This window comes from Natator depressus, chromosome 4 (genome assembly GCF_965152275.1).
Source record: "Natator depressus isolate rNatDep1 chromosome 4, rNatDep2.hap1, whole genome shotgun sequence".
In the NCBI taxonomy this organism is placed as follows: Eukaryota; Metazoa; Chordata; order Testudines; family Cheloniidae; genus Natator; species Natator depressus.
The window spans coordinates 81,003,011-81,030,103 of NC_134237.1; the positions used below are offsets into that span (position 1 = coordinate 81,003,011).

The window sequence follows — 27,093 nt, forward strand, 5'->3', positions numbered from 1 at the left end:
AACTACTACTGGTTTTGTTCCAATTTAACTTGAAGGCCAGCGCTTTGCACAGATGGAAGAGAGAGCTGTTCTAGCCATCATCCTACGGCGCTTTTGGGTGGAAACAAGTCAAGAGCGAGAAGGGCTTAGCCTCGTGGGAGAACTAATACTTCGCCCAAATAAGGGCATCTGGATCCAACTGAAGAAGAGGAGAAGAGTGTGTGTGTTATAAGAAGAAAGCTCCTAAAACATGTGCCATTATATGATCAGCTAGCAGTTGATTCTCGCTGAGGTTTATGTAAATCTCTGCATTTTAAATTATTGTAACCATTTATAAAGGAACTCAGTATCAAATTATTAGAAGGAGTTTTTCTTGTTGTTCCGTTTGTATTTCTGGCACTTTGTTCACACAGCACGATTTTCACGTTACAATGAAAACGGAGGTAGTGTCGAGCGTAACCTCCCTCCCTTAATAGAGCAGGTACTGGAGGACAAGGTGGGGGTTCTATATCTGCCTTGCCTGTGCACAAAATAAGAAGTTTGGTTGCCAGCACAAATAATTCTAACAATTTAGCATGCAGGGCCAGAATCTGTTGTGATAGCCAGGTCCTATGGAAAAACAAGTATGTTGATCATGTAATTAAAGACTGTATCATACTTAGAGCTTCATGAATAATGGATTTGTAAGTTTGCTGGCAAGTAAAAAAAAATAAAAACCATTTTGTTTTAGATTGAACCATTATGAAATTATTCAGTGTATTGAACAGTCAACAGATTTTAAATTGAGTCAAAACAAAATGTTTTGAGCTGAAAATTTTCGTTCTAGTTTTGGGCATTTTTATAAAAACAAAGGCTGGATTCATGAGAAGGGTTGGGAAAGAGCTTCCTAGTACCCTTTAGCCGAGGGGTTTGGGTACTTTCCTAGGAAGTGGGAGACTCGGATTCATTTCTCTCCCTCCCTGATATAGAGAATGTATTTGAACTTCACAAATACTCTCCACATTCAGGAGAGTGTCCTCGCTTCTGAGCTATGGCATATTCTGATGCAGGGTTTGGGCTACGGAGTCATTGTCTGGCTTTTCTCTAGCCCTATGATTATCCATTGTCATCATGAATTACTAGGAATTGCAACCTCTGTTCTGACACGGCCGAGCAGCTGGACATCTAAACCCCAGCAGGATCCTCAGTCTAGGCGGTCTCCCTCCTATCTTATCTGATCTGGTAGGCATGCTTAGTAGCTGTCTACCAGATTGTACCCCACACAAAACACAGCTGAGGGAGGTGCTGCTGCCCCTACCCCATACTCTAAGAGTTAGAGCACTCACTTGGGATGGGGAAGATATGGATTCATATCCCCACTTTACCTGCTTCAAAGCAGAGATCTGAAACCCTCCCCCTCCATTTCTCATAGGTGAGTGCCCAAAGCACCAGGCTACAGGGTAGGGTGTTCTGATCAGGTTGTCTTTCAGTCTCTCCTGATGAAGCTGTTCCCCTTGTATAAATGAATGTTATAATAAATGAAATGAAATAAATGAAGCTGTTCGACTTGTATAAATAAAATATTCATTGGAGCTCGGATTGTAGCCGGGGTCACCCATATGAGTGCTCTAGCTGCTGGGCTACTGAGTCATTCTCACTATCTTACAGGCTCAATATCCCTTTAAGGGCTGGGGGCTTAGGCATTTCCCACTGGCTAGCTTATTTGGCTTCCTGATCAGATTGTTGGCTTTTATGAATCCCCTTCTTAGCCACTTAACTCTCCCCAGGCATTAGGTGGCAGGGCACCTTAACCTCAGGCATTGTAACACCGAATCTAAATCCCCATTTTGAACCTAGGCCCACATCCTCAAAAGTATTTAGGTGCCTAATTCTAACTGATTTCTTTGAGAGTTAGGCAGCTAAATATCTTTGACGAGCTGGTTCCTAGCCCCTACTTGCCACCAGTGGGTGTGAGTCTCCTGCAACAGCAAGGAATCATTTAGGTGAGATATGCCCAGATAATCTTAGCAGGCGATCCATACTCCCGTGCTGCAGAGGAAGCCAAAACCCCACCAAAGTCCCTGCCTATCTGACCTAAGGAAAATTCAATTCTGACCTCAGATGTGGCAATCAGTTTAACCCTGAGCCTGTGAGAAACACACACCAGCCAGGCAGCTGAGAAAAAGGATTTTCTCTGTACCATCTCAGATCACTGGTCCACCCTGTCCTATGTTCTGTTTCCAGCTGTGGCCAATTCTTGATGTTTCAGAGGAAGGCAGAAAAACCCCCAAAATACATCTGGCCAACTATGCATTAGGGAAAGAGATTCTTTTCTGGCCACTGTAGGTGACCAACTGAGACATGAGAGCCGATTATAGTCATTGTCTTAATGCAGAGCTGCAAGTGTTATGAGCATGTTGAAGCAGTGCAGGTAATCCTATTCTTTTCTTGGCCCACAAAGGAAGGTCATGAACAGGGGATTCGTAAAATTCACAGATTTCAAAACCAGAAGGGACTACCATGACCATGCAGCCCACCCGTCCAAAAACATAGGCCATACAATTTCTCCCAGAAGCTGGACTAAAGCATCTCTCTTAAAAACATGTCTAATCTCACCTTAAAGACTCTAAGTGATTGTGAATTGACCTAAGGAATTGCATCCTATCTCAAGGTTAAATTGTTTCACTGCAGTTCTAGCAATTGGATCTGTGTTATGCCTGTGAAAAGCTCTCCACTATCAGATATCTGTTCCATGGGTATGTACCTAAGCACAGCCATCAAAGCACTTCTCAACCTGCCCATCAATAAGCTTGTGATTGGCCTTGCCTTCCTCAGGGGTCACCCTCAGGCAGTTTCAGATCCTATACCCATCCTGTAGGTATAGCCTGCATTCCTTGTTCCCAGATGTATTATCTTCCATTTGGCTGTATTGAAACACATTTTGTTCGATTGTGATCATTTAAATAAGTGATTCAGATTGTTTTGTAATGGTAACCTAGCCTCCTTGTTATTTATGACCCCACCAATGTTTGTGTCACCTGCAAACTTTACCAGCAAAGATTTTGTATCATTGTCTACACGACTGATAAAAATACTGAATAGTATTGGACCAAGAGCCCATCACTGGGTTCTCATAGGTGATAGGAGACATGAATTGGGTTGCATCTCTACAAGTGCAAATGCAGCAGTCTTCCCAGTGGAACGGATCCCTTTTCATATCCTATTTTTGGGTCCTGGATGACTCAGGTTAAGACATGGATAAAGCAGGTTAGGCTGTCACAGTGGGAGAAAAGGAGTAATCCTGACATGTAAATTAGAGTGGATGCTGTCTTCAGATTATCAGGGCTACATGGAATATTTACTTAATTATAGATTATACATGTCATGAATGTGTAATTGCTAGGAGTAGGCTTACACAGATGGGGTGGCTAGATGAGTGTGTATCTGATTCATGACAAATATTAACACCAGGGACCACATATACATTAGTATTATATTCTATTCTGTTCCATTCCATATAGGGTTCTCATGTCATCACTGTAGTATCCGAATACCTTCCAGTACTGCATTAAGCATCGTGACTATGACTTGTCACATGTTGTTCACAATCTCAGAAGTGGGTGATTGTATCTGGGGATTTGGAAACAATACATAATTAGTGGAGCATCACAACACATAGGTTGTGCGCATACCCATATATTAGTACTACAACCCAGCACTTAGCCAACACTTTACAAACATTAACAAATGACTCCATTAAACCTTCCTCCACTCATTGGAGGTAGATAAGTAAATATCTGGTCTAATTTCCCTTGGTGGGTTTAGTGTGTGGATGCCATGTGGTGTTGGTGGCCTGTGATATGCAACAGGTCTGACTAGATGATCTGGTGGTCCCTTCTGGCCTTAAACTCTATATTGGCTAAGATTTTCCAAAGCAACTCAGGATTTTGGTTGCCTTGGTTTTTGGGGCATGATTTTCAGAGAGTGCTCAGCAGTCTCTGAAAGTCAAGCCCCATTTAAAGTGTCTCCCGCTGAGCACCAAAAAGTTGAGGCAATCATGACTTTGCTTCAGGGGGCCCTGTGGAATGAAACTTGCTCCCCTTGGCATGGGTCTCAGCCCATCCCTTCCCACTTTATCTAAAAAACACAAACAAGGCAAGTTTCTTTGGAAAGGTGCTTTTCTTCTTCTTCTGATTTTTTCGGCCCCATATTTAGGACTTTCTCTTCTCCCGGCTCTCGTTGCCCCATTCTTTTTGCATTAAGACCCAGGATTTTTTTTTTAAGGTACTATTCTGGTCTTCTTACCTTTGTGTGTATGCTTTTACATTTGGTTTGCACTACCTAATTCCTTCTATGGAGAACTATAAGAAGTATGCTTTGATGAGGATCCCAATAAGCATTTGTATCTTCTGGGCTCAGCTGTGCAGTGAAACCAAGTCATTAACTTGATCATTAGCTTCACCTAAGCACCCTAGTCTCTTCTTTGCCTGTTGGCAGTACACATGGTACATCAAAGTGTATTGTTGAAAGGAACCCCCACCAAAGTGAATCTGGTAAGGTTAAGTGCTAATTACCCATGTAGTCTTTCAGGCCAATGTCACCTTGCACGCTGTTTATTTACAGAAGTGGAATGCAGAGAAGAGCTTGGATCAGATTTTCAGATGTACGGAACTCCTGGAGCAAGTGGCGGCCACTAAAAGGTCAAGAGTGGGTGTCAACACATTTTAAGGGATTGTGAATGACCTTGACATGCAAAAAGTTTAAATTTTTTAGTTAACATAATAAGAGGTTCCAACAAGGTTGGAAAACTGTAGCCAGGTTTGAGCCCTTCAGTTGTCTCAGTAGGGTCCAAAATTCTGATCATTATTCAGGCATATTTTGTAACATGTTGTTTTACAATACACTGTTTCAGTAGGTTTAATTGTTAATATCCATTGAGAGGAAGCTCACTATCATGTGAGGAAGCACGTTCCCTGTGCAAGGGCCTCATTCCATTTTTGACACCACCTCCCCCGTGACCTTGATCAAATTACCTAGACAAAACTTTTCAAACTGGGTGGCCTAGAGTTAGGCACCTAGTTCTATAAGGGCTTAATCCTGTGCAGATTGAAGTCAATGGCAAATCTTTCACTGACTTTAATGGTGCAGGATCAGGCCTTAAGTGCGGAGTACCTGCAGCTTTCACTGCAGCTTTTCACTTAATGCCAGTTGCAGGATAAATCAGTGTAGGGAATCCACAAAAATGAGAACATCCATAGTCGTTTAAAATGTCTTTTTTGTCACTTATCTTTTATTGAGCTCACTAACTTGCTTTGTCCAATGGTAAGGAGTGCACAATAGTAACGAGACAAAAACAGATGCAGTTTTGAATACAGATAATCTATAGTGTCGGCATCCTTTTTAGAGGTACCTAGTCGCAGAAATCTTGGCTGTCTATTTTACTCAAAAGCAATTGACACCACACCTCACAGAAGGTGGAAAAGAAAAATATATGTTTGGAATCCAAGTAGCCATAATCCCTTGGGTAATGCTGGGCCTATGTACGCCCATAGAAGGAGTATTATGCTGAAGCAGGAAAGATTATGCAAAAAGGAAAATATTGTGTAACTGGGTTACCAATTTCATGTGGGGGAAAACGCCTGCTGATGTGTAGATGCAGACAGCTTTGACGGTCTGGTGCACCATCTTTCCCTATAGAATGCTGCAGGCTGTCACATGCAGGGATCTGTGAAGTTAGCCTATTATAACATGAATGACTGGTTGACTTGGAATATGTCCCACGTACTCACTACTATGTATTAGCAGATTGTATGGCTGTTTAATGCAGACATCTTGACTGTAGTGTGTTAAAGCTTTGGTATACTGGGATAAAGTAACCAGGTGAAGCACTTTGCCTTGCTGAGTCTTTGTTGTGTGTTTGTGCCTTTTATGGATGACTGAATAACCTTCTGACAGCAGTAAATTATGTACACTAAATTACATACCTGAGCTGTAGTATGATAAAAACGACTATTATTATACAGTGATCTCAGAATTGGGTTTTAACATTAGGGTAATGCCGCGAATTGCAGAAAAATACTTGATATGGAAGCCTTGTACATAGAGGAGCCACTAAGTTGCTCTTATGTCAGAGAGCGATGCTATGTTTAATCAATGCTCCACAGTCATCTGTCAGGTGGGAAAAGTTTATAGGTTGGGAATTTTGGGGTGTGTCGTGACTAATGTGCTGTTCTTACATTCAGGGACCAAACGGAAAAACTAAGCTAGTCAAACTGGAGGTTTTCAGGTTCTCGCTTCAATAAGAAAAAAAAAAATCTGTTTCAGAAACACTGCCAGGTGGTATTTCCAAAAGGAACTGTACTTCTCTGGGCCAGCAGCTGCTGAGAAACATGGACGGGTCTGCCACAAGATACACTTCATACGCTGTGTTCATAACTTTGCAGTGTGGTTCTGACTGCATGTTACAGAAGTGCCCATTGCTTACCGTTGCTTAAAAATGTCATCAGAAATAGCGCAAAGATGCCAATGGTATATAATTACACATCTCTTACCTACAGAGCCTGCAAATTCACTGTCTGGACTCGGGAAATACTGAGTGAATCTTATTAGCTCTGTGTCAGCACGACATGTTATACTGTTATAGCCTTCTCAGAATAATCAGGCAAAGTCTTCCCTTCTTGTCATGCTTACTGAAGGTACTCAAATGGAGTCGGGTTAAGGATCCTGGCATCCCTTTATCTCTGTACTTTCAGTGGCAGAGTGGGTGCAGACTAGGACCTTGCAATAGCTACACATGGTGTCATGACCACCTCCAGGTTTCATCATTGTCATTCTCTCTTAACAGGGCTTGTGACATTGGATCTCTGTTACTACTGCATTCTAAAAGTATGTTTGTTCACTGTTTTGAGCAACTGCGAGCATAATATGCCCACTTTATGGTCTTTATGGCCACTTAAGAAGTAGTACATTGATTCTCTGAACCTTCTCCAGTTTATTAGCATCTTTCCTGAACAGTGACACCAGAACTGGGCACAGTAGCCATTGTACCAGTTCCAAATACAAAGGTACTAGAGCTTTTTCACACCTATTCCATCTTCCCCTGTTTATGCATCTAAGGATTGCATTAGCCTTTTTGGCTGCAGATCGCACTGAGGGCTTGTGTTCACCTGATTATCCACCATGACCTCAGTCTTTTTCAGAATTACTGCTTCCCAGGATAAAGTCCCCCCCCCCATTCTGTAAATCTGGCCTGCATTCTTTGTTCTTATCTCATTCTTTGGCTCCAGGCTGCCCCTCCCAAGCATCTCTGGGCCTGGCACTTCTGCTCCTTGCAATTTCCCATGGTTTCTCTACAATTATTGCGCTGTAGCACTTAATGAAGAGGCTACTTATGCCAACAGGAGACCTGTTGAACTGTTAGCCCACTTGTTAGGGCACTCACCTGGGAAGTAGGAGACCTGGCTTCAAATCCCTGCCCCAAATCAGGCAAAGTGGGGATTTGAACTTGGGTCTTCCACATCCCAGCCAAGTACTCAAACTATTCGGTTATTCAGCATTAACAGGGCCTTGTATACATCATGATTTTCATACTTTTTTTTGTAGAAAATTCATGACAGTGTAAATGGCAAAATATTGAATTTCACAGATTTTCCATGGATTTTAAAGTAATGCTACAGAATTTCTCGGAAGGAATGAAATTTAGAAGTAACCTTAGTCAATTTTGACTAGTTACTTGTAAAATTCTTTCCATCCTTTAAAATTGACTAGCTAAAATAATTATTGTATTAAAGACTTTGTAGCCATTTTTCTTAAGGAAGGAGGGGAAAAACAAAGAAAAGATCACAGTTTGGGGGCATTTTCATAATTTCCATGCCTTCCAGGAAATTTAGACAGGGCACTGACTGTAAGGGAAGTAGCACACTCCCCTGCTCCTTTTTGTGTGGTTGAGTGTGCAAAGAGCACACTTACTGGATCAGGCCCAGCTGAGGAAATCAGTGTGTGAATCCCACTAGGGCTTAGATGTAAAGAGCAGCTTGGTAGTGTCAGGACTTAGATTTGCGCATGCCCACTGACAGAAACGTAGGGGACTTTACCAGCAGAAACTTAGGCACGTAGGGACTTCGGGCACCTAAAGGGTCAAGCAGCAGCCAGGCAGTGGTTTCTTGAATGCCAGTGGTGCCTAGATGTTAGATTCAGGCACCTAAGGGTATGCCTATATTGAAATTAAGAACCCAAGGCTGGCCTGTGCCATCTGACAGGCTAAGGGGCTGTTTAATTCCCAGGCTTGGGCTCTAGGACTCTGTGAGGTGAGCGGGTCCCAGAACAGGGGCACCGGAACGGGGAGGGGGAGGGGGCCAAGGGGCAATGGCCCTCCCACTTTTTGCCACAGTCCTGGTCCTCTGCCGCTCCTCTTTGGTCACCAAGGCAACACCTCCAGGCCAGGACAGAAGCCGGAGTCAGGTTGGGGTAAGAGCCATGTGGGGAGCCACAGACCCTCCAACTGCCCTGGGTTGGGGGGGCCAGGGATATGGGCTGGGGGCTGCTCTTGTGTAGATGGAGCCAGGCTGGGGAGCACAGTCAGGTGGAGGAGCCTGGGCTCCCCGGCCTGGCTCCAGCTTCTGGCTTGGGTGGGACCTCAGGAGGAAGAGGACTACAGGGGCAGGGATGGGGCCATGGAGGGGGTGGGACCTTATGGCCTCCGCACGTTTAGGAAGAATCCATTGCCCCTGCCCTATCCCGAGTCCCGCAAGTCAGATGCCATGGGCCAATCACGGGTCTGTGCCACCCCGGGCCGCACCTGGGTCTGGTGGATAGAAAGCTGGCTTGATTTTCGGGCTCAATGGGTGATGGGATGGATTGCACCCTCAGCAAGTTTGCAGATGACATTAAGCTTGGGGGAGAGGTATATATGCTGGAGGGTAGGGATAGGGTCCAGAGTGACCTAGACAAATTGGAGGATTGGGCCAAAAGAAATCTGATGAGGTTCAGCAAGGACAAGTGCAGAGTCCTGCACTTAGAACGGAAGAATCCCATGCACTGCTCCAGGCTGGGGACCGACTAGCTAAGCAGCAGTTCTGCAGAAAACGACCTGGGGATTACAGTGGATGAGAAGCTGGATGTGAGTCAGAAGTGTGCCCTTGTTGCCAAGAAAGCTAATGGCATATTGGGCTGCATTAGTTGGGGCATTGCCAGCAGATTGAGGGAAGTGATTATTACCCTCTATTCGTCACTGATGAGGCCACACCTGGAGTATTGTGTCCAGTTTTGGGCCCCCCACTACAGAAAGGATGCAGACAAATTGGAGATAGTCCAGCAGAGGGAAACAAAAATTATTAGGGGGCTGAGGCACATGACTTATGAGGAGAGGCTGAGGGAACTGGTCTTATTTAGTCTGCAGAAGAGAAGAGTGAGGGGGGATTTGATATCAGCCTTTAACTACCTGAAGGGGGGTCCAAAGAGGATGGAGCTTGGCTGTTCTCAGTGGTGGCAGATGACAGAACAAGGAGCAATGGTCTCAAGTTGCAGGGGAGGAGGTCTTGGTTGGATATTGGAAAAAACTATTTCACTAGGAGGGTGGTGAAGCACTGGAATGGGTTACCTAGGGAGATGGTGGAATCTCCATCCTTAAGAGGTTTTTTAGGCCTGGCCTGACAAAGCCCTGGCTGGGATGATTTAGTTGGGGTTGGTTCTGCTTTGAGCAGGGTGTTGGACTAGATGGCCTCCTGAGGTCTCTTCCAACTTAGTCTTCTATGATTCTCTCTGCCCCTTGGCCAGGCGCCAGTACACCTCTGGGTCTGTGCAGTCTCTGCTTCCCACCACCTGTGCGGCCCCACCTGTCTTGCTGGAGCTGAGCCACCTGGGACTGGTGTAGAAGCCTGGCCATTCTCAGCCAGTTGTAGGGGGGCAGTGTGGGGGACATGGCTGGGCCCTTCCAGCCAAGTGGCTCCTGAAGGAGGCTGGCTGGGGCAGGCTCTGGTCTGGCTGAACATGCCACTCTCGGGGGGCCGGAGTGATTGTTCACCCCGGAACCAGCCCTGGCTGCACTGGCAGCTCATCCTGGCAGACACAGTTGCCTCCCATCAGGGCCGATGAGTGTGGCCAGGAGGCAGGGCATGGGGGAGTGGGTCTCTGGGAGACATGGGCGTGGGGTGCTGGGCGGTGAGGGAGCGGGGAAGATCTGTGTGTTGGAGCACTGGGGAGTGGGGGTTCTGTGTGGGGCGCTGGGCAGTTGTGTGGTGGGGCTGTGGGCAGGGGGGTGCTGGGTAGGACTGGTGGTGTGCAGGGCGCTGTGCATTTGTGGCAGGGTCTGTGGGGGGGTACTGGGCATAGCAGGTCTGAGGGGGCTCTGGCCATAGGAAATCAGGGGAGTGGGGGGGCGGTCCGATGTTGGGCGAGGGTATGTGTGGCACCTGGAGCAAATTGTAAAGTGGGGGTGCTGAGAGCCATTGAACCAAACTGTAAACTCTGTATGTGATGGAAACCACTTTAAGCCAGGGGGTGTGGCAGCTCCCCCAGCACCTCTAGTTCCAACACCTATGCCTTCGCTGCTCTGCTCCCTCCTCATGCAGCCTCTGGGGATCCCTCCTGCCCTCCCACTCCTTTGTTCCTGGACCTCTCCCCCCACTGCAGTGGGCCACGCCCCTGGGCTCCACTGCCCTCGGCTGGGGCCCTAGTCCGGGTTCTACTCTCGGTGCAGCACCCCAGGACTGTGGCTCAGTGCACGCCCAGCGGCCGGGTCGGGGCAGCGATGGGGGCTCTGGCAGCTGCCCCAGGAGGGGGACCGGCTGCTCTACTGGGGGGCTGGAGTCGTCACTCTGCTCTTCACGCTGCTGGCAGCCTTCACGTTCCGCCTGCTGCCGGATTACCTGGGGAAGTGGAAGGCGCTGAAGCCGATTCCGGGGCTCAGCCCCTGTTACCCGCTGCTGGGAAATGCTCTGCTCTTCGAGCGCAAAGGGGAAGGTAACGGCCGCCCAGACACGTAGCGGGGGGTGCCTGCAAACCCCTCTTCCCTCCCGGAGCTGCTGCCTGCAGCACCCTCTCTCCCGGGTGACCGCAGTGCCCTGGGGATCAGCCCTGCCAACTTGGGCGTACAGCGGTGTAGACATTAGTAAAGTGCTCGGGAAGTGGCTGGCGATTTCCAGGGGCTGTAGAAATAGGAGCTGATTTGCAGCAGTGGAGCTGGGCTGGGCCCATCACTAAGTGGTGGTGGTGTTGTAGAATAACAGAGTAGGAGCGAGCTGGTCTTAGGTTAAAGGATTTTTTCCAAGCTGCAGACAAAAACAAAACAGTTCATTACTCAGCATCCTGCTGCATTTCTAGATCCAGGCAAAACAGACAGGCAGTATTACCGAGACTCTACTTCTACCAACCAAACCTCCCCCAGAAACCTCTGACAGGTTTTTATGGTTCAGTGTGTTGCTCCTGTTTATCCCTATTTCTAAGGAGCTTATTATTAGAATATGTAAATAAGCTCTTAACTGTGGACAAATGATTTGTTTTGATCTTTGTCAAGTTTTCCCTAATTTATTTGTTATTTTTTGTTTTGGGTGTTCAAGAAGTTAACTTTTTTCAGAGACGACCTTTCCACACATTTAAGGTTTAAATATATATAATGGCCCATATCACCAGTACAAATTAAGATATACAGGAGAGATGGTTTGTCAAATGGACAGTCAGGTCAGTAAAACAATTAAAATGAGATAGACCTGAAACATCTACTTTCTCGGTTTATATGCTTAAAAACAACTGCCTAGATACATGTCTTAGAATCTCTTGCAAAAACAAAGGAGTCATACTAAATTGTTGGATAATTACAAATTTAGTTGCTTCCCTCATAGGCATAAGAGTTGTTTGCAAACAAACAGAAGCTGGGAATGGGTGATGGGATGGATCACTTGAGGATTACCTGTTCTGTTCATTCCCTCTGGGGCACCTGGCATTGGGCACTGTCAGAAGACAGGATACTGGGCTAGATGGACCTTTGGTCTGACCCAGTATGGCCGTTCTTATGTTAACTCTGGAAGTGTATGCAGTGTTTACCTCAAAACTTGTACAGGCAGACGTGCAGTATCATGAGACCATTTATTACACTTGTGGGGTTTTCAAGACTAATCAGGCCTGGTGCTAGTTCCTTTTCTCCCATGAGCTTTTTTTCATACACCCACAATTATTATTATGTAATATTTTGTAGGGACCTGAAGGTACTGTGCCACTCTCTGCACAATGAGATTGTGAAAATATCAATATGCTTGTGATGTCTGTGAATTTTTTAGCTGTGCAAATATGCATTTTTGTTTGTGCAGTGTTCTCTAGCTCGAATTGTTTAACAAAAGTGATCTTTCAGATAAGTAATACTTGCTTTGTAACCTCTAGTGGAATCAAGAAAATAATTATTTAATTTCTTTCTTTTTTAAGGGTAATTTAATTTCTTTAACTTTGATGCAGGTGGGTGGTGGTTGTGATGTGGAAGACAGTACTGTAACTACAGAAGGCCAGATACTTGCACACACTTAGGATAGTGACTCTCCAAATGGACACACATGTGCATTGCCAGAACCAGGATTAATATAACTCCAAGTTCTGTGGGCCCCAAACTACTCCCATAAGAAGGTAGTCTTTCTTGCTGACTTGAATGGGAGTAGGATCTGAACCAGAGTGTGAGAAGTTTCCACAATGCAAATTGTTTTTGAAAGACTTTTCAAAAGTTTTCACAGGAGTACTGTAAGGTTTTGGGGATCACTCAGACCATAAGGGGTTCTATCACTGCCTGCATTGTAACTCGGGGTGCCTTAATGCTATGCTATTATGGCTCAGAGCCCTGACAGCAGTAGCCAGTCTATGGACATAAAGATCTCACTCTGGCTTATACCAGCCTAGTTACTCCTTGTAGGGTGACCTCAACAGCCCCTTCCAGTCTTGACTACCAGACACTTGGTCTTTTCCTCTCTGGTTTGTCAACTCCGAAGGAGTGAAACCTTCCCCCAGTGATGAGATCACTTTGGACACGCATTCTATATAGTTTGCACAGCAGAGACCTGCTTGCGGCAAAAAATAACAAAAGCTTTATTTAATAGCAAAATCACAGATTCAAAGATGACATAGTAAGGCAGAGTAAATGCATACAAGTTACACAGAAAATAAACATAAAGCTGCAACTTCAGCCTTTACATTTCTATATTAGACAAATTACCTTTTCTAGTACAAGTTACGTACTGTTTCTAAACACTTGCCCAGCATGCTCCTGTTGTAGATGGGATCCAGTGTTTCATGGACAGCATCCTACTTTGATGCTGCCTAGTTTCTGAATAGCCTTCCCTTCAAACCCCTTTCCTTTTAATAGGGTTTGTAGGGGTTTTTTCTTCTTCTTTTTCTCAGACTATGGTGATTCATGGTGGGGGAAATTCCCTCCTTTCTTAGTTTCTCAAGACTGGGGTTTTCTTTTCAGTTTCAAGTTGTTTCAGTGTGTCCCCATTCATTTTAATGGCCCATCCGATGTCTCTTCCTGGCTTGTAGGATGCGAAGTGTTTGGAGCCAGTCTCATCTTGTGGGGGAGGCAGCCCCTTTTTGCCTGGCTGATCACCTCCCTGTTGTGAGGTGGAGCTGAATGTTGTAGCACAAATTATGAACACATTTTATAGCTATACAAATCCACAAATTCATAACCACAATCTGTATACATATCTCATAATTAAGGCTACGATTTAATCATAGGTATTTTTAGTAAAAGTCATGGATAGGTCATGGGCAAGAAACAAAAAATCACAGCCTGTGACCTGTCCATGAGTTACACCATAAATACTCCTGATTTAATCCTATGGGGGGAAGGGTTCCATGGAGGGGGGAGCCCACAGCACCAGCTATGCAAGGTGTGTGTGAGCCCCTGGCCCCAGATGCTGGGGGGGAGGGAGCCCCGGGGGCCAGTGACTGCTCTGGCCTACCCGGGACCATTTCCAGGAGCCACCAAGCTGTGGCGACTCCCACTGCCCTTGGGACTGCTGCTCAGGTGGTCTCCAGGGCCAGCTGCCCAGGGCCACCAAAGCAGTGGCTGGTGCGTATAGCCCCAGGGCTGGGGCTGCTCCAGCAGCTTCCGGCCACCTTCCACTGTTAAAATAATGGTTAAGATTTACTTTCCAGGGAGCCAGCCCTGCCTTCTTTCTCCATTTTGTCCAAAAACATGCTTCATGGAATATACCAAAGGGGGATGAGGAAACTTCACACATCTTCAGGGCAGCCAAAAGGGCACCACACACATTCCCTAGGAGCCAGATGGGAGATGGGTGTGGGAGCACCAGGTATCAAGCTCACACCCAAAAATATTGGAGTGACAAGGGTAAGAGAAGGTGATTGACAACCCTCTACAGGCCGAAAGAGAGATATTACACAGGACATTTGTCAAACGACTCTGTATGAAATTTTGAATTATGTGTGCTCGATTGTTAGAATATTTATTATACGAATAGTTAAAATGTGAAATTATGAAAGGCAATGGAAGAAAATTCTCCATGAGTGCCCTTAGGATGTCGGTTGGAAACCCTAGGGATACCCATTTATTTCTAGGGGAGACATGACAGATAATGACAGGTTTCAGAGTAGCAGCTGTGTTAGTCTGTATCCGCAAAAAGAAAAGGAGGACTTGTGGCACCTTAGAGACTAACCAATTTATTTGAGCATAAGCTTTCGTGAGCTACAGCTCACTTCATCGAATGCCACAAGTCCTCCTTTTCTTTATGACAGATAATGTAACCACATGTAGTATATTTGGGGGGAAGAATTGTATTAAGTTTATGTATCACTGTGGGCCAGGAATTGTATGTATGATTGTATTCTACTTCACAAGGGAGGTTTACCATTGCTCCTTCAGAAACTAGATCAGAAGGAGGTGATTAAGGTGAAACTCTGAGACTAAACAACTCTAAAGAGGTGCCACCCTCTGGAGTGGTTTTCATATACTGGTTCCAGTTGGGTTTCCCAGAGATTAGGGTACAAAGAAAAGTCTTTTGGTATAAAAGGATGAACTTGAACTGACACAGGACCTTTTTTCTGATACAGCAAACAGACTGCACCTTCTTTCCAAGGAGGGCCACCAACCCTTGCAGAAGGGTTGGAAAGACTCTGGCCTACTAGGGCCCCATAAGACTAATGCATGACCACTGGTAAGCTTCTGGCATGCATATAGGAACTTTATTGGTTTTTTTTGTTTTCTCTATAATGCTTTTTCCTTAGGAATAAAGGTGCTTGCTTCGAAAGAGCTGTATGATAACTTGTACCTGCTGGGAATACATTGTTCATAGCCCTTGGAGAAAAAGGCACTGGCTGTTAGGCAGACTGGATTTCTTTGAACATCACAGTGTAAGGCAGGGAGCTGTGCAACCTTAAAGACCCTGGTCAGAATGGAGTGGGCCACGGGTCCCTACCCAGAGAGAGGTGACAGCGAAGGTCCTGAGACCTGACTGGGCATGCCTGAAATTTACCACAAAGGGGGGGATACAGATGCAATTACCCTGAAACTGATACTTTGCACAGAGGGCTTTTTTGTACAGCCATTGCACTGTCAGGGAGCATACACCCTCTTTAACAGGAGTCATAGGACCTCAATTCCCTGGCTACACCCAGTAACATCCCTGTTTGATCCTGTGCAATCCAAAGTTGTAATTTAGTCTTGGCAACTATTCGTTTAAATTATGATAATATGAAAATATATTGTTTCTGATTTTATTTGACTGTGTACCACCCAGTATATTTTATAGATCAGGGTTGGGCTTGAAAACACCCACCACCTACTAGCTCAAGGACTAAACCTACTCTGCAAGCTGCAGTATAGTGGTACACTGAGCCGCAAACCCACCCTTGCTGGCTCTCCTGATGATTCAGTATATCTCACTTCTTGGGTCTGAAGACACTGGTCTACTGTTGGCTGAACTCTGAGCCCCCAGCTAATGCTGCCACCACTGTACACAGCACGGCAATCTGTTAATGTAAGGCCCCATGCCCAATCTATTAATGCTGGTCCCCACTCCTCAAATAAAACAATGCACGCCTGCCATGACAAACTGGTGCTGGACACCTGCCTTCTAATAAATCAATGTTTGCTAGCCTCACAGTGACAGTCCTCTACTGGGGTGGCAGAGGGATACCGTGGTGCGTGCATATCTGCAGGTTGAAGCCCCTTTTCTTCCTCCTTCTCTTGTTGAGGTTCTGGCTGGACTGTTCCACTCTTTTTAAAAATTTATTCACATCCTATTTGTGGCTCCCACAAAGTCTTGGGGTCTCCTCCTAGCCCCGACCAAAATGGCTATTTATCAGTTGAGGAGGAGGAGGAGGTTGGAATGGGAACATTCTTTGTGATTGTGCCCATGGTGCCCATTTCTGATCACTTATTTGTTTACGTCTCTGGGCAGAGTTCCTCAGGATGGGGTCTGTTAGCTCCAATTTGTCCACATCTTTCCTGAAATGTGGTGCCCAGAACTGGACACAATACTCCAGTTAAGGCCTAATCAGTGTGGAGTAGAGCAGAATAATTACTTTTTGTCTTGCTTATAGCACTTTTGCTAGTGCAGCCCAGAATGATTTTTTCTTTACAGTGTTGACTCACATTTAGCTTGTGATCTACTATGACCCCTACATCCCTTTCTGCAGTACTCTTTCCTAGGCAGTCATTTCCCATTTTGTATGTGTGCAACTGATTCTTCCTTCCTGAATCGAGTACTTTGCATTTGTCCTTATTGAATTTCATCCTATTTACTTCAGATCATTTCTCCAGTTTGTCAAGATTATTTTGAATTTGAATCCTATCCTCCAAAGCACTTGCAACCCCTCCCAGCTTGCTATCATCCACAAACTTTGTAAGTGTACTCTCTATGCGGTTATCTAAATCATTGATGAAGATATGGAACAGAACTGGACCCAGAACTATTCTTGCAGGACCTCACTTGATACGCTGTTCCAGCTTGACTATGAACCACTGATAACTACTCTCTAGGAACAGTTTTCTAACCAGTTAAGCACCCCCCTTATAACTTCCCCCCATCCACAAGACTCGTTACTCTGAAAGAAAGCAGTTAAGTTGGTTTGACATGATTTGTTCTTGACAAATCCATGCTGACTGTTACTTATAACCTTCTTATCTTTTAGGTGTCTGCAAACTGATTGCTTAAATATTTGCTCCATTATCTTTCTGGATACTGAAAAGGATATATCCTTTCTGTTTAGATTAGGGTGACCAGACAGTGAAAAATTGGAACAGGGTGTGTGTGTGTGTGTGTGGGGGGGGGGGAATAGGAGCCTATATAAGAAAAAGATCCAAAAATTGGGACTGTCCCTATAAAATCGGGACATCTGGGCACCCTAGTAGATTGCAAGCAGGGGAGGAGGGTGGCTCTTTCTTTGTGTCTGTAGAGTGCTTTTCAGATTAAGGCCATGATTTCTGTTTGGATCCCTAAGTGCTACGGTAATCAAAATAATAAATAAGTGCAAAACAAACCAGCTTTGTTACAGTAACAAATATAATGCTACAGTGAATTTATAATCAGTTAATCACAGAAGTCCTGTTTGGGCCCATTCAAACAGATTTTCTTTTCCAGATTTCTTTAAACAAATGATGCAATACTATAACGATTTCAGGAATCAACCACTGTTAAAACTTTGGTTTGGACCATTGCCTTTTCTGTTTTTATATCACCCAGATACTGTTGAGGTGAGTATTCTGATCTCATTTTTAATAAATCTGTTTGTACAAGTCATGCAATTGTAGCAAAAAAACATGTCAGAAATTTTACATTCCCTCAGTGTAATTTATAAATAGGGAACGTCAAAATATTTGAACTGATGTAATTTCAAGGTTCAAGGGCAACAATTTGTGAACCAGTGCTAATAAAGTTTCAATATAAAGAGCAAATTGCCAAGGAAAATTTCAGTATAAAAATTTATGAAATGACTGATTATTTTTTCAACTTTATTTAAAGTTTTTGCCATGAATGGGTCTCTCTTTCCCCTTTATTTCTATGTGCACTGTATGTGCCGCTGATGACAACTGAAGCTTACGTACACATCAGTGGACAACAGGACCCCTAAAATGTAAATTGCAATACTGATATAATCTTGTTTCATTTTTTTTAAATTAAACCCGTTTTCTCTTCACTTGAGTGAGCAAATATGGGCACATCCAGGGATTTAACTAATCATTATAGTTATTCCCTAATTTGAAATTTTAAGTTGCTTTATCTCCAGAATTTACAGAAAAGATTGAAAATAGCTGGCCATTCACCACTGACACCAGTCTTCAAAACTTCTTGATGGCCCTAGAGCCTAGGCTTCATGCTGGTTCCCCTGCTCCCTTTTACACAGGGGCATTATAACTCTAGGTGTAACCCACACACCTCCTGGGTGTGGTGCTCTGTCCCATCTAGTGGCACCGAGACCACTTAAAGAGAGAGATTTATTACCGGGGTCTGTCAGTGTTACAAGTGGGGGCTTGTCCAGGATTTCAACTGGGAAGTATCTGACGTTTGGGATGCGCTTCCTTAGCTAGGGGAAGTATGTAACCCACACACCTCCTGGGTGTGGTGCTCCGTCCCATGTAGTGGCACCAAGACTACTTAAAGAGAGAGCTAAAATGAGTCTGCTCTACAGCCTTAGCTAAGAGCTGTATGGCTTTTAGCTCATGCAGTAGAAGCTCATGCAGTAAGCTCCAAAGGTCTCAGATTTGATCCCGCCTGCCGCCGAGCGGGGTCTGTCGGTGTTACATAGGCACGTAGGGGAGCACAGGGACTGCATGCCAGATGCTCCTCCCAGGAGTATGTTGCATGAGCTAAAGGGATGACACAAATCACTCCCTGTCAGTCCAGCTGTGACACAATACCCCTGGTGTTCTCACTGCCGGGGTGTGAGTACCAATCCTCTTTACTATGGCAGTGTGCAAATAGTGCAGTCTAGCCCTGAATGGTTTGTAGTCTGTTCGGAGATAAATGCAGAAATTCTTGATCTGTGACTTTACATTGATTGAAAATACTTCTGTGATTCTCGACTAAGTGAGAGTAAATGTTTATCCAGGTTTTGGACTGTGGAAAACCTTGAACTTCACTTTGCATGATCAACATAACAGGTTCTGAATGCAGATACTGTGTTGTACCAATAAATTAAAAACCAGCAGGATCTTATTAAAGGGAAAAAGGCAAAATACCACATTTATTGTGAATACAGAAAGAATCATAGTAAGCAGTTAGTTATAGCTATAACATTCCATTCAATCTCATCTTTATTCACTCATTCATTCATACAAACACACACACACACACACACACACACACAGGTTCTGCAAGGTTGTTATCATAGTAAGCAGTTAGTTATAGCTATAACATTCCATTCAATCTCATATTTATTCACACATTCACACACACACACACACACACACACACACACACACACACACACACACAGAGGTTCTGCAAGGTTGTCATCATAGTTACCAGCCTTAGAGTTGCTCATGCCAAGCCACTGGCCAGGTGGCCTGGACATGAGGAGGGAGCAGGGCCTTGTCAGATGCTCATCTGATGCTCCTGGAAGTTGGTTTGCAGAATCAGACCCCAAAGTTCTCACTTTTTAAGAGTCTATTTTTATAGGAATTTCTTCCTATGCCAGTCTATGGGAATTGCTTCATCATGCTGTTGCTGAATCAATCAGCAGATAGCACATTCCTGACGGCTCCAAGAAGTTATCTTGTTCTTTGGTTCTCCCATTCTTGAGGCTGTTGGGTGGATTCCAGTCTGCCCTCCGGGGGTCCTCTGGTTATTTCCACTTGACGCCTTCTTCAGCCGATGGACACTGGATTCTTAGGCTGGCACCTCCCTGATCATTCAGTTGTTATCCACACCAAGCATCCGTCCACATACATCCTCTATCTCTATTTTAATCACAATTGTTAATACAACAAAAGGGCGGGGAGTCTCTGGGTGCTGTTTCTGTTGTTAGAGTATTGCTTTGAGTCTCTGTGAATTGCTTTGAGAACAGATTCTGTCTTAGAATGTACTAACACAATTAGCAGCTTGCAAGTTTCACACATAGAGGGAGAGAAACAGTACCAAAACCCAAGAGACCTCTTAATTAGTAATACCCTGGAATTTAAACTATGGGGAATCAAACTCATTTGTGATTTTAATACAGAACTTCTTTAATATGATCCAACATAATCCCCCTTTTGACACTAAGATTTATAATCGTCAGTGTCACTTTCTATGTAGCCTATTCAAGAGAAGGTACTGTGAGGCAATTTGAGTTTGTGATTCCAATTCATGCCACATACACGATCCTAGTGATGTATCTTTACTACAAGGTTCTGGGGCAACAGGCAAGGTGAGGCACACCCACTTTTGAGGAGTCCATTCGGTACAACCTCTAGTGTCCAATAGCTTCCCTCCCTCCCCAGCCCACTGGCTCGAGGTCCAGGGTAGCCAGAAGGATCCCATGTGTAATATGGGGAGTGGGCTAACCTTCAATACCTTTGCCTCCAGGGACTGTTGGTGTGCAATTTTGACAACAATTTCTCCCATTAACAAGTCTGGTTTTACAATACTGGAAACATATTGAATCCATTCATATTGATAAGTGTCAAACAATGATCTCTTTCTTTTTTAACAAATGCATCAAACCTTAATATTTCCCAATATGACCCAGAACATTTTGTGTTCCAAAGTAGCTAGTGCAAGTTTCTGCATTTCAGTGCATCCCATAGCTATGGCTGTGTAGTTTCCTATTTCTAAATTTTTTTTTTTTTATGCATAAGCCATGTGGTAGTATTAAGCCATTGCCAAAGATTCCATCGGGCTTTTAGGTTACCCAGACCAATTTGGACCAAGTCTACGTTGGCATGTACTTGTTTTTGTATCAGGCTGTCCTGTAGCTGGGACAGAAAGCTTAATTTATTTTTAAGTTCCTGCAGGTCTTCAGTATTTTTTTTTTTTTTTAAACACACAACAGTGCTAGCAACAAGACAAAACACAAGACAAAACATAGAACACAAAACACAATTTCTATTGTGACAGTAGATTCATGGTTTTGGGTTGCTTTTCAGCTGGCATTAGCTTTTCCTGATTTTCTGAAAGACAAAAAGAACATGTTTCTACCCCTTTTGGGGTGGCAGATTATTGCTTAAAATATTTCTTTTACAAATACCCTTGCTGATTGCAGGCAAAACAGAGGAATTGCCCCCACATTTTCCTGTTTTTGTTCTATAGGCAGGCCAGGTTTCAATGGCTTTTATCTTTTAAGGGTTATGGGGAAATTATCCCACTGTTTAGTCATTAAATCCCTGAGTTTTCCTTCTTATACTGCAGACCAAGTTAATAATGTTTTTCCTGCTGTGTTAAGCTTTAAGTTTTATTTACAGGTAATAACTGAGAAGCATCATTACCATACGACGTTAAAGGGTTTTTCCAAAAATCATACACACTATACATTGTTACAGGGATACTTATTATCATTAAATTTATTAAAATTATCTTGTTATCCCATGTCTTTTATTTAGACAATTTGTTTGCTGACCAGGTGTATCCTTTATCTGCAGCTCCTTTGTGCTGCTAGTTCTTTCCTTCCTTTATCATTTAGGTAATTTGCATTTTCACAGACACTTCCTGCTTTTGGATTTAAAGCCATCAGCAGCTCAGAGACTCTATCTTAAAAGGGACACAATCAACTTTCACCAGAGTTTTGATTACTTTTAACTTCTGCTTCCAAAACACACAGCAATCTGAAAAAGAAAACCCAACCTATTGTGGCTCCCTTTGGAGCCCAAATAGCATTTTAATTAAGTAGCATGGTACGTTTGCATTTCTTTTGCCCCTTCTACAATATACCCTGCACATGTTCTGGGGCAAATGCACATTCCTTCCATAGTTTAACTTCTATAACATTATCCAGATCCATTTTTACATAAGGTGTCACTATTCCTTTTTTTGCTTGCAGAGGTTTCATGTACCTTTATCAAAGTGACAGTCTGATTACTCAGAGCCATTTTAAGACTCAGTGTTTCTCACATTGCTTCTTTTTGTTTTGTGCACCTCACCCCTGCTGTTGCTTCAGAGAGGCACTGTTTTTTTAATTTTTTTTTTCTACAACTCTCATCTGTTATTTTGTTACAAAAACAAACAAACAAACAAAAAGAATCGAGAAAATTTTTTTTTTTTATATTCTCCTGATTTTGACTGCCCAGCTGCAGCCACAACTTAAAAACATTTTAAATTTTGTAAAGCATTGAGTTACCTTTTAAGGGTTGAATGCCAAATCCCAAAGCCAAACAGCACTAATTACCTGTGTCTAGCAAAAAGGTCTGTCAGTTTTGCAACTTTGAATTAAAGAGTCAAATGGATTTTTAGTGGCATTATTTAAAACAAAAACAAAACCAACTGGTCCTTAGAACTTTACAAATGTTATACCAATAAATTAAAAACCAGCAGGATCTTATTAAAGGGAAAAAGGCAAAATACCACATTTATTGTGAATACAGAAAGAATCATAGTAAGCAGTTAGTTATAGCTATAACATTCCATTCAATCTCATATTTCTTCACACATTCATTCATACACACACACACACACACACACACACAGATAGATACATACACATTTTCTTTTCTTTAACATCCCTTCCACGTTGCTCTGTTTTTTTACATCTTACATTCCCTTTATACATTTGAGGCAGTTAAGTTCCAATAGAACCCCCTTATGTTCTTTTAGCAAATTTGACTAAATTGTCCAGTCAAATGATTTTAATCAGTTTCTTTTGCCTGGCTAATTTACAGACATTCCTTTGGAAAAGGGCCCATTTTTCCCTCAGAATGGCTGCAAAGAAACCAAGAATGCTCTTTCTCTAACACTTTTTTTTTCCTTTTTAACATTTTCACAAAGTTTAGCTGCTTAATTCCCTCCAGCCTCTGCAGAGTTAACTTTTTTTTTTTTATTCTTTCTCTTTGTAATTATGCCTGGGGGTGCCATACATAGGACCTTCTCCCCCTTTACCTGCCTCCCTCCAGCCTCTGCAGTTAACTTTTTCACTCTTTTTGTATTCCTGGAGTGCCTCTTTCACTATTTTCAGCTGGCTTTGGGTATTTGTAGCCAGCACCTTCCAATTGTCTGCTCCCTTTTCCGTTTGTGCCTTTTCCTCTTTACATGAAGACAAGCGGAGGGAAGAATCCTTACATGCCTCCCACAACAACCAAATTGCTGCTGCATCTCTTTTGGCAGCACTAGAAGGTTTGTATATGAGGATATACTGAGCCAATCTATCCTCTAGGTCCGAAATAGTGCAGAGATCAGCTAGGGCTTGTTTAGTCCAAGGACTGTGCCCAAATTTTTGAAGGTTTTGTTTAAAAGGTGTAATTTCTTTAACAAAAGGTGAGGTTGGAGTTCCTTCTGACTCCATTCCTCCCTCTGGTACTGGCTTACCCTGTTTTCTTTTAAACATCTTAACATGGATATTTCAATCTCTTTGTCACTGCTGGTATTACTTAGCAAGTGACACAGCCTAGATTCTGAAATCATAGCTTAATCTATGCGTTTTTCCCCTGCTACCTTCCCGGAGGCCAGCAGGTCCCCTGCTACCTTCCCGGAGGCCAGCAGGTCTGGTTAACCTATTTCTCCCTGCTACCTTCTCGGAGGCCAGCCGGTCCGGTTAACCTGTTCTTCCCTGCTACCTTCTCGGAGGCCAGCAGGTCCCCTGCTACCCTCTCGGAGGCCAGCAGGTCTGGTTTAATCTGTTTTCCCTGCTACCTTCTCGGAGGCCAGCAGGTCTAGTTTAATCTGTTCTTCCCTGCTACCTTCTCGGAGGCCAGCAGGTCCCCTGCTACCTTCTCGGAGGCCAGCAGGTCTGGTTTAATCTGTTTTTCCTGCTACCTTCTCGGAGGCCAGCAGGTCCCCTGCTACCTTCTCGGAGGCCAGCAGGTCTGGTTTAATCTGTTTTTCCTGCTACCTTCTCGGAGGCCAGCAGGTCTGGTTAACCTAATAGAAATGCCTAGCTCACTAGAGCTGGCGGTGTGCACACCAATATTTACAATAACTGAGGTTTTTTACCAATATTCCCCCTTTCGCAATTCTCCACCAAAATGTTGTACCAATAAATTAAAAACCAGCAGGATCTTATTAAAGGGAAAAAGGCAAAATACCACATTTATTGTGAATACAGAAAGAATCATAGTAAGCAGTTAGTTATAGCTATAACATTCCATTCAATCTCATCTTTATTCACTCATTCATTCATACAAACACACACACACACACACACACACACACAGGTTCTGCAAGGTTGTTATCATAGTAAGCAGTTAGTTATAGCTATAACATTCCATTCAATCTCATATTTATTCACACATTCACACACACACACACACACACACACACACACACACAGAGGTTCTGCAAGGTTGTCATCATAGTTACCAGCCTTAGAGTTGCTCATGCCAAGCCACTGGCCAGGTGGCCTGGACATGAGGAGGGAGCAGGGCCTTGTCAGATGCTCATCTGATGCTCCTGGAAGTTGGTTTGCAGAATCAGACCCCAAAGTTCTCACTTTTTAAGAGTCTATTTTTATAGGAATTTCTTCCTATGCCAGTCTATGGGAATTGCTTCATCATGCTGTTGCTGAATCAATCAGCAGATAGCACATTCCTGACGGCTCCAAGAAGTTATCTTGTTCTTTGGTTCTCCCATTCTTGAGGCTGTTGGGTGGATTCCAGTCTGCCCTCCGGGGGTCCTCTGGTTATTTCCACTTGACGCCTTCTTCAGCCGATGGACACTGGATTCTTAGGCTGGCACCTCCCTGATCATTCAGTTGTTATCCACACCAAGCATCCGTCCACATACATCCTCTATCTCTATTTTAATCACAATTGTTAATACAACAAAAGGGCGGGGAGTCTCTGGGTGCTGTTTCTGTTGTTAGAGTATTGCTTTGAGTCTCTGTGAATTGCTTTGAGAACAGATTCTGTCTTAGAATGTACTAACACAATTAGCAGCTTGCAAGTTTCACACATAGAGGGAGAGAAACAGTACCAAAACCCAAGAGACCTCTTAATTAGTAATACCCTGGAATTTAAACTATGGGGAATCAAACTCATTTGTGATTTTAATACAGAACTTCTTTAATATGATCCAACAACTGTGTTAAGGATCCACTAGTTTTCAAACATTAGTGTTGTGCTATCATCTTCGTGGTACAGTTTTTCTTATTAGCAAGTGATATATGGGTGAGATACATTTTATAGCATTTATTTAATAAAGTGCAAAGAATACAAAGAAATCTCTCTACAGGATTTGATCCTGGACAGTCTATCTCAGCGGTTCTCAACAGGGGGTCTGTGAACCCTTTCAAGAGGGCTGTGCTGCCCCATGGCTAAAACCCAGAGTCAGAGCCTCAGCACATCCCGCAGGTCTGAAGCCAGGACCTGAGGGGTTGAAGCCTCGATCCCCAGTGCCCTCTACGGGGCTGAAGCCAGGAGCAGCGGGGCTGAATCCCAGAGCTCCATGCCCTGGTGCTCCCCATGGGGCAGAAGCCCTGAGCCTCTGGGTAGAGTTGGGAGGCAAAGGGGTGTTGCCCCTCCTCCCCCCCGGAAACTACTCTGCAAGAGCAGGGCAGTCCTGGGGCAGCTTCACCCCCGCCGCACACCTCCTTCTGTCCTTGTCGCCTGGCCAGGTTGGAGGCGGGAAGCCGGAGCCGGGCAATACGGGACAGCTGCTGCTCTGGCTGGTGCCATGAAGCAGGCAGCTGCGGTGTTCCCTCATCGTCTGCTGCTGGTGGTGCAGGAGTTGAAGCTCCTTTGCTCCCAGCCTGCTTTGCTCTCAGGGAACAGAGACTGTAGGGGAGCCCTCCTAGCACACAACCCCTAGCTACCCCCCTGACTGCACTCTGAGCTACTCCCCTGCCTGCACTAGAGCCACTCTTGCAATTTTGCAGCTACATTAATGACAATCCAGCCAAAAAACGGGACTAACGTTTCATTCCTCTGACCTTTTAACTGATATTACAATATATGTTCACGTCCAATTTTTTTAAATTTTGTACTATAATAATCATTTCAAAATGAAAAACTGAAATATTACTCTCCAAAATGTCAAAACAAGACATTGTCGGAACTCGTTTAATACATTTTCCCCTCCAGAATAATATTTCAGTGAAATCAACATGATTTTCTGAAGCATTTCAGTTGTGATGGAACTGCAGTTTTGAACAGAAAATGGTTCTGTCAAAGTTTTCAGACTAGCTTTATTGACTGAGTCATGTGTGTCATTGTTTTGGCCATACCTTGTAAATGTCCTCTTGCAAAATAGAATGAGTAAACAATTTTACTAACTTCATCTAACGAGAGATTTCCCCTCCATCTTTTCTTCTTTTGGTAGGTTATTCTAAACAGTTCGAAGCACATGGAAAAATCCTATCTATACAAATTTCTGCAACCATGGCTTGGCACAGGACTTCTAACAAGGTATTGTAATATACAAATAGAGTCATGTCCCTTTAAAGTTATGCAAAGTTGAATTTGCTTTAAAACTATGTTACATTTTATTTGCAAATAGGCAGAATAACTCAGTTATGATATAAATATTTGAATAAAAAGAACAGATGCCCAAAGAGACATGTGTGGCCTGTAGTGTTCTAAAATGGGGTCTCTCTGCCACTATCAAGAGCCTAGAAAAAACCGCAGTTCTTGAAAAGGTCATGTGATGTGAAGAATGTGAATGGGACGTTAGAGCAAATGGTGTAGCAAGACCTCACTCAAATGCACAGAGCTCGAGTTTTCATAATTGATAGAAAAAACCTTCAATTCTTCAACAAAAGAATACCAGCCAATTATAATCTAGGAAAATCAATTAGTATCCCCACACAAATGACACAAGTACTCTTAGTGATCTAGCTCCCAGCTGTGCTCAGACTCACCTTCATGAACTTCAATGGGAGCCATGTGCCTCTAAGAGCAGAACTCAGCTCTGTTTGCACCCCTCAGGAAGGGGCTGCTGGGCCAAACCCGAGCAGTGCTGCACCCCCATAATCGGGTCGCAATGCCACTTACTGAAATTTTATTTTTATTAGTTGTCTGTTTTGCTGCTAAATGTAAGCTAAAAAAGTGAATATGTAGACACCATGCTAAGTTCAAGT

The 27,093-nt window shown here is 43.8% G+C and overlaps 2 protein-coding genes across 3 annotated transcripts in view; both read left to right on the forward strand.

Annotated features, from left to right (window-relative positions):
- The window catches only part of LOC141986615 (cytochrome P450 4V2-like), a 29,249-nt gene extending 27,840 nt beyond the window's left edge, over positions 1-1,409 (forward strand). For both annotated transcript variants that reach the window (XM_074951295.1, XM_074951296.1), the window contains one exon: positions 36-1,409. In XM_074951295.1, coding sequence (XP_074807396.1) covers positions 36-211 — 176 coding nt within the window. In that variant the 3' untranslated portion in view covers positions 212-1,409. The remainder of the gene's footprint in view (positions 1-35) is intronic.
- A 16,133-nt stretch (positions 1,410-17,542) lies between these two features.
- The window catches only part of LOC141985902 (cytochrome P450 4V2-like), a 29,017-nt gene continuing 19,466 nt past the window's right edge, over positions 17,543-27,093 (forward strand). Inside the window, exons 1-2 of the mRNA XM_074950082.1 lie at positions 17,543-17,650; positions 26,337-26,422. Of these exons, the coding sequence (XP_074806183.1) occupies positions 17,552-17,650; positions 26,337-26,422 (185 nt within the window). The 5' untranslated portion in view covers positions 17,543-17,551. The remainder of the gene's footprint in view (positions 17,651-26,336; positions 26,423-27,093) is intronic.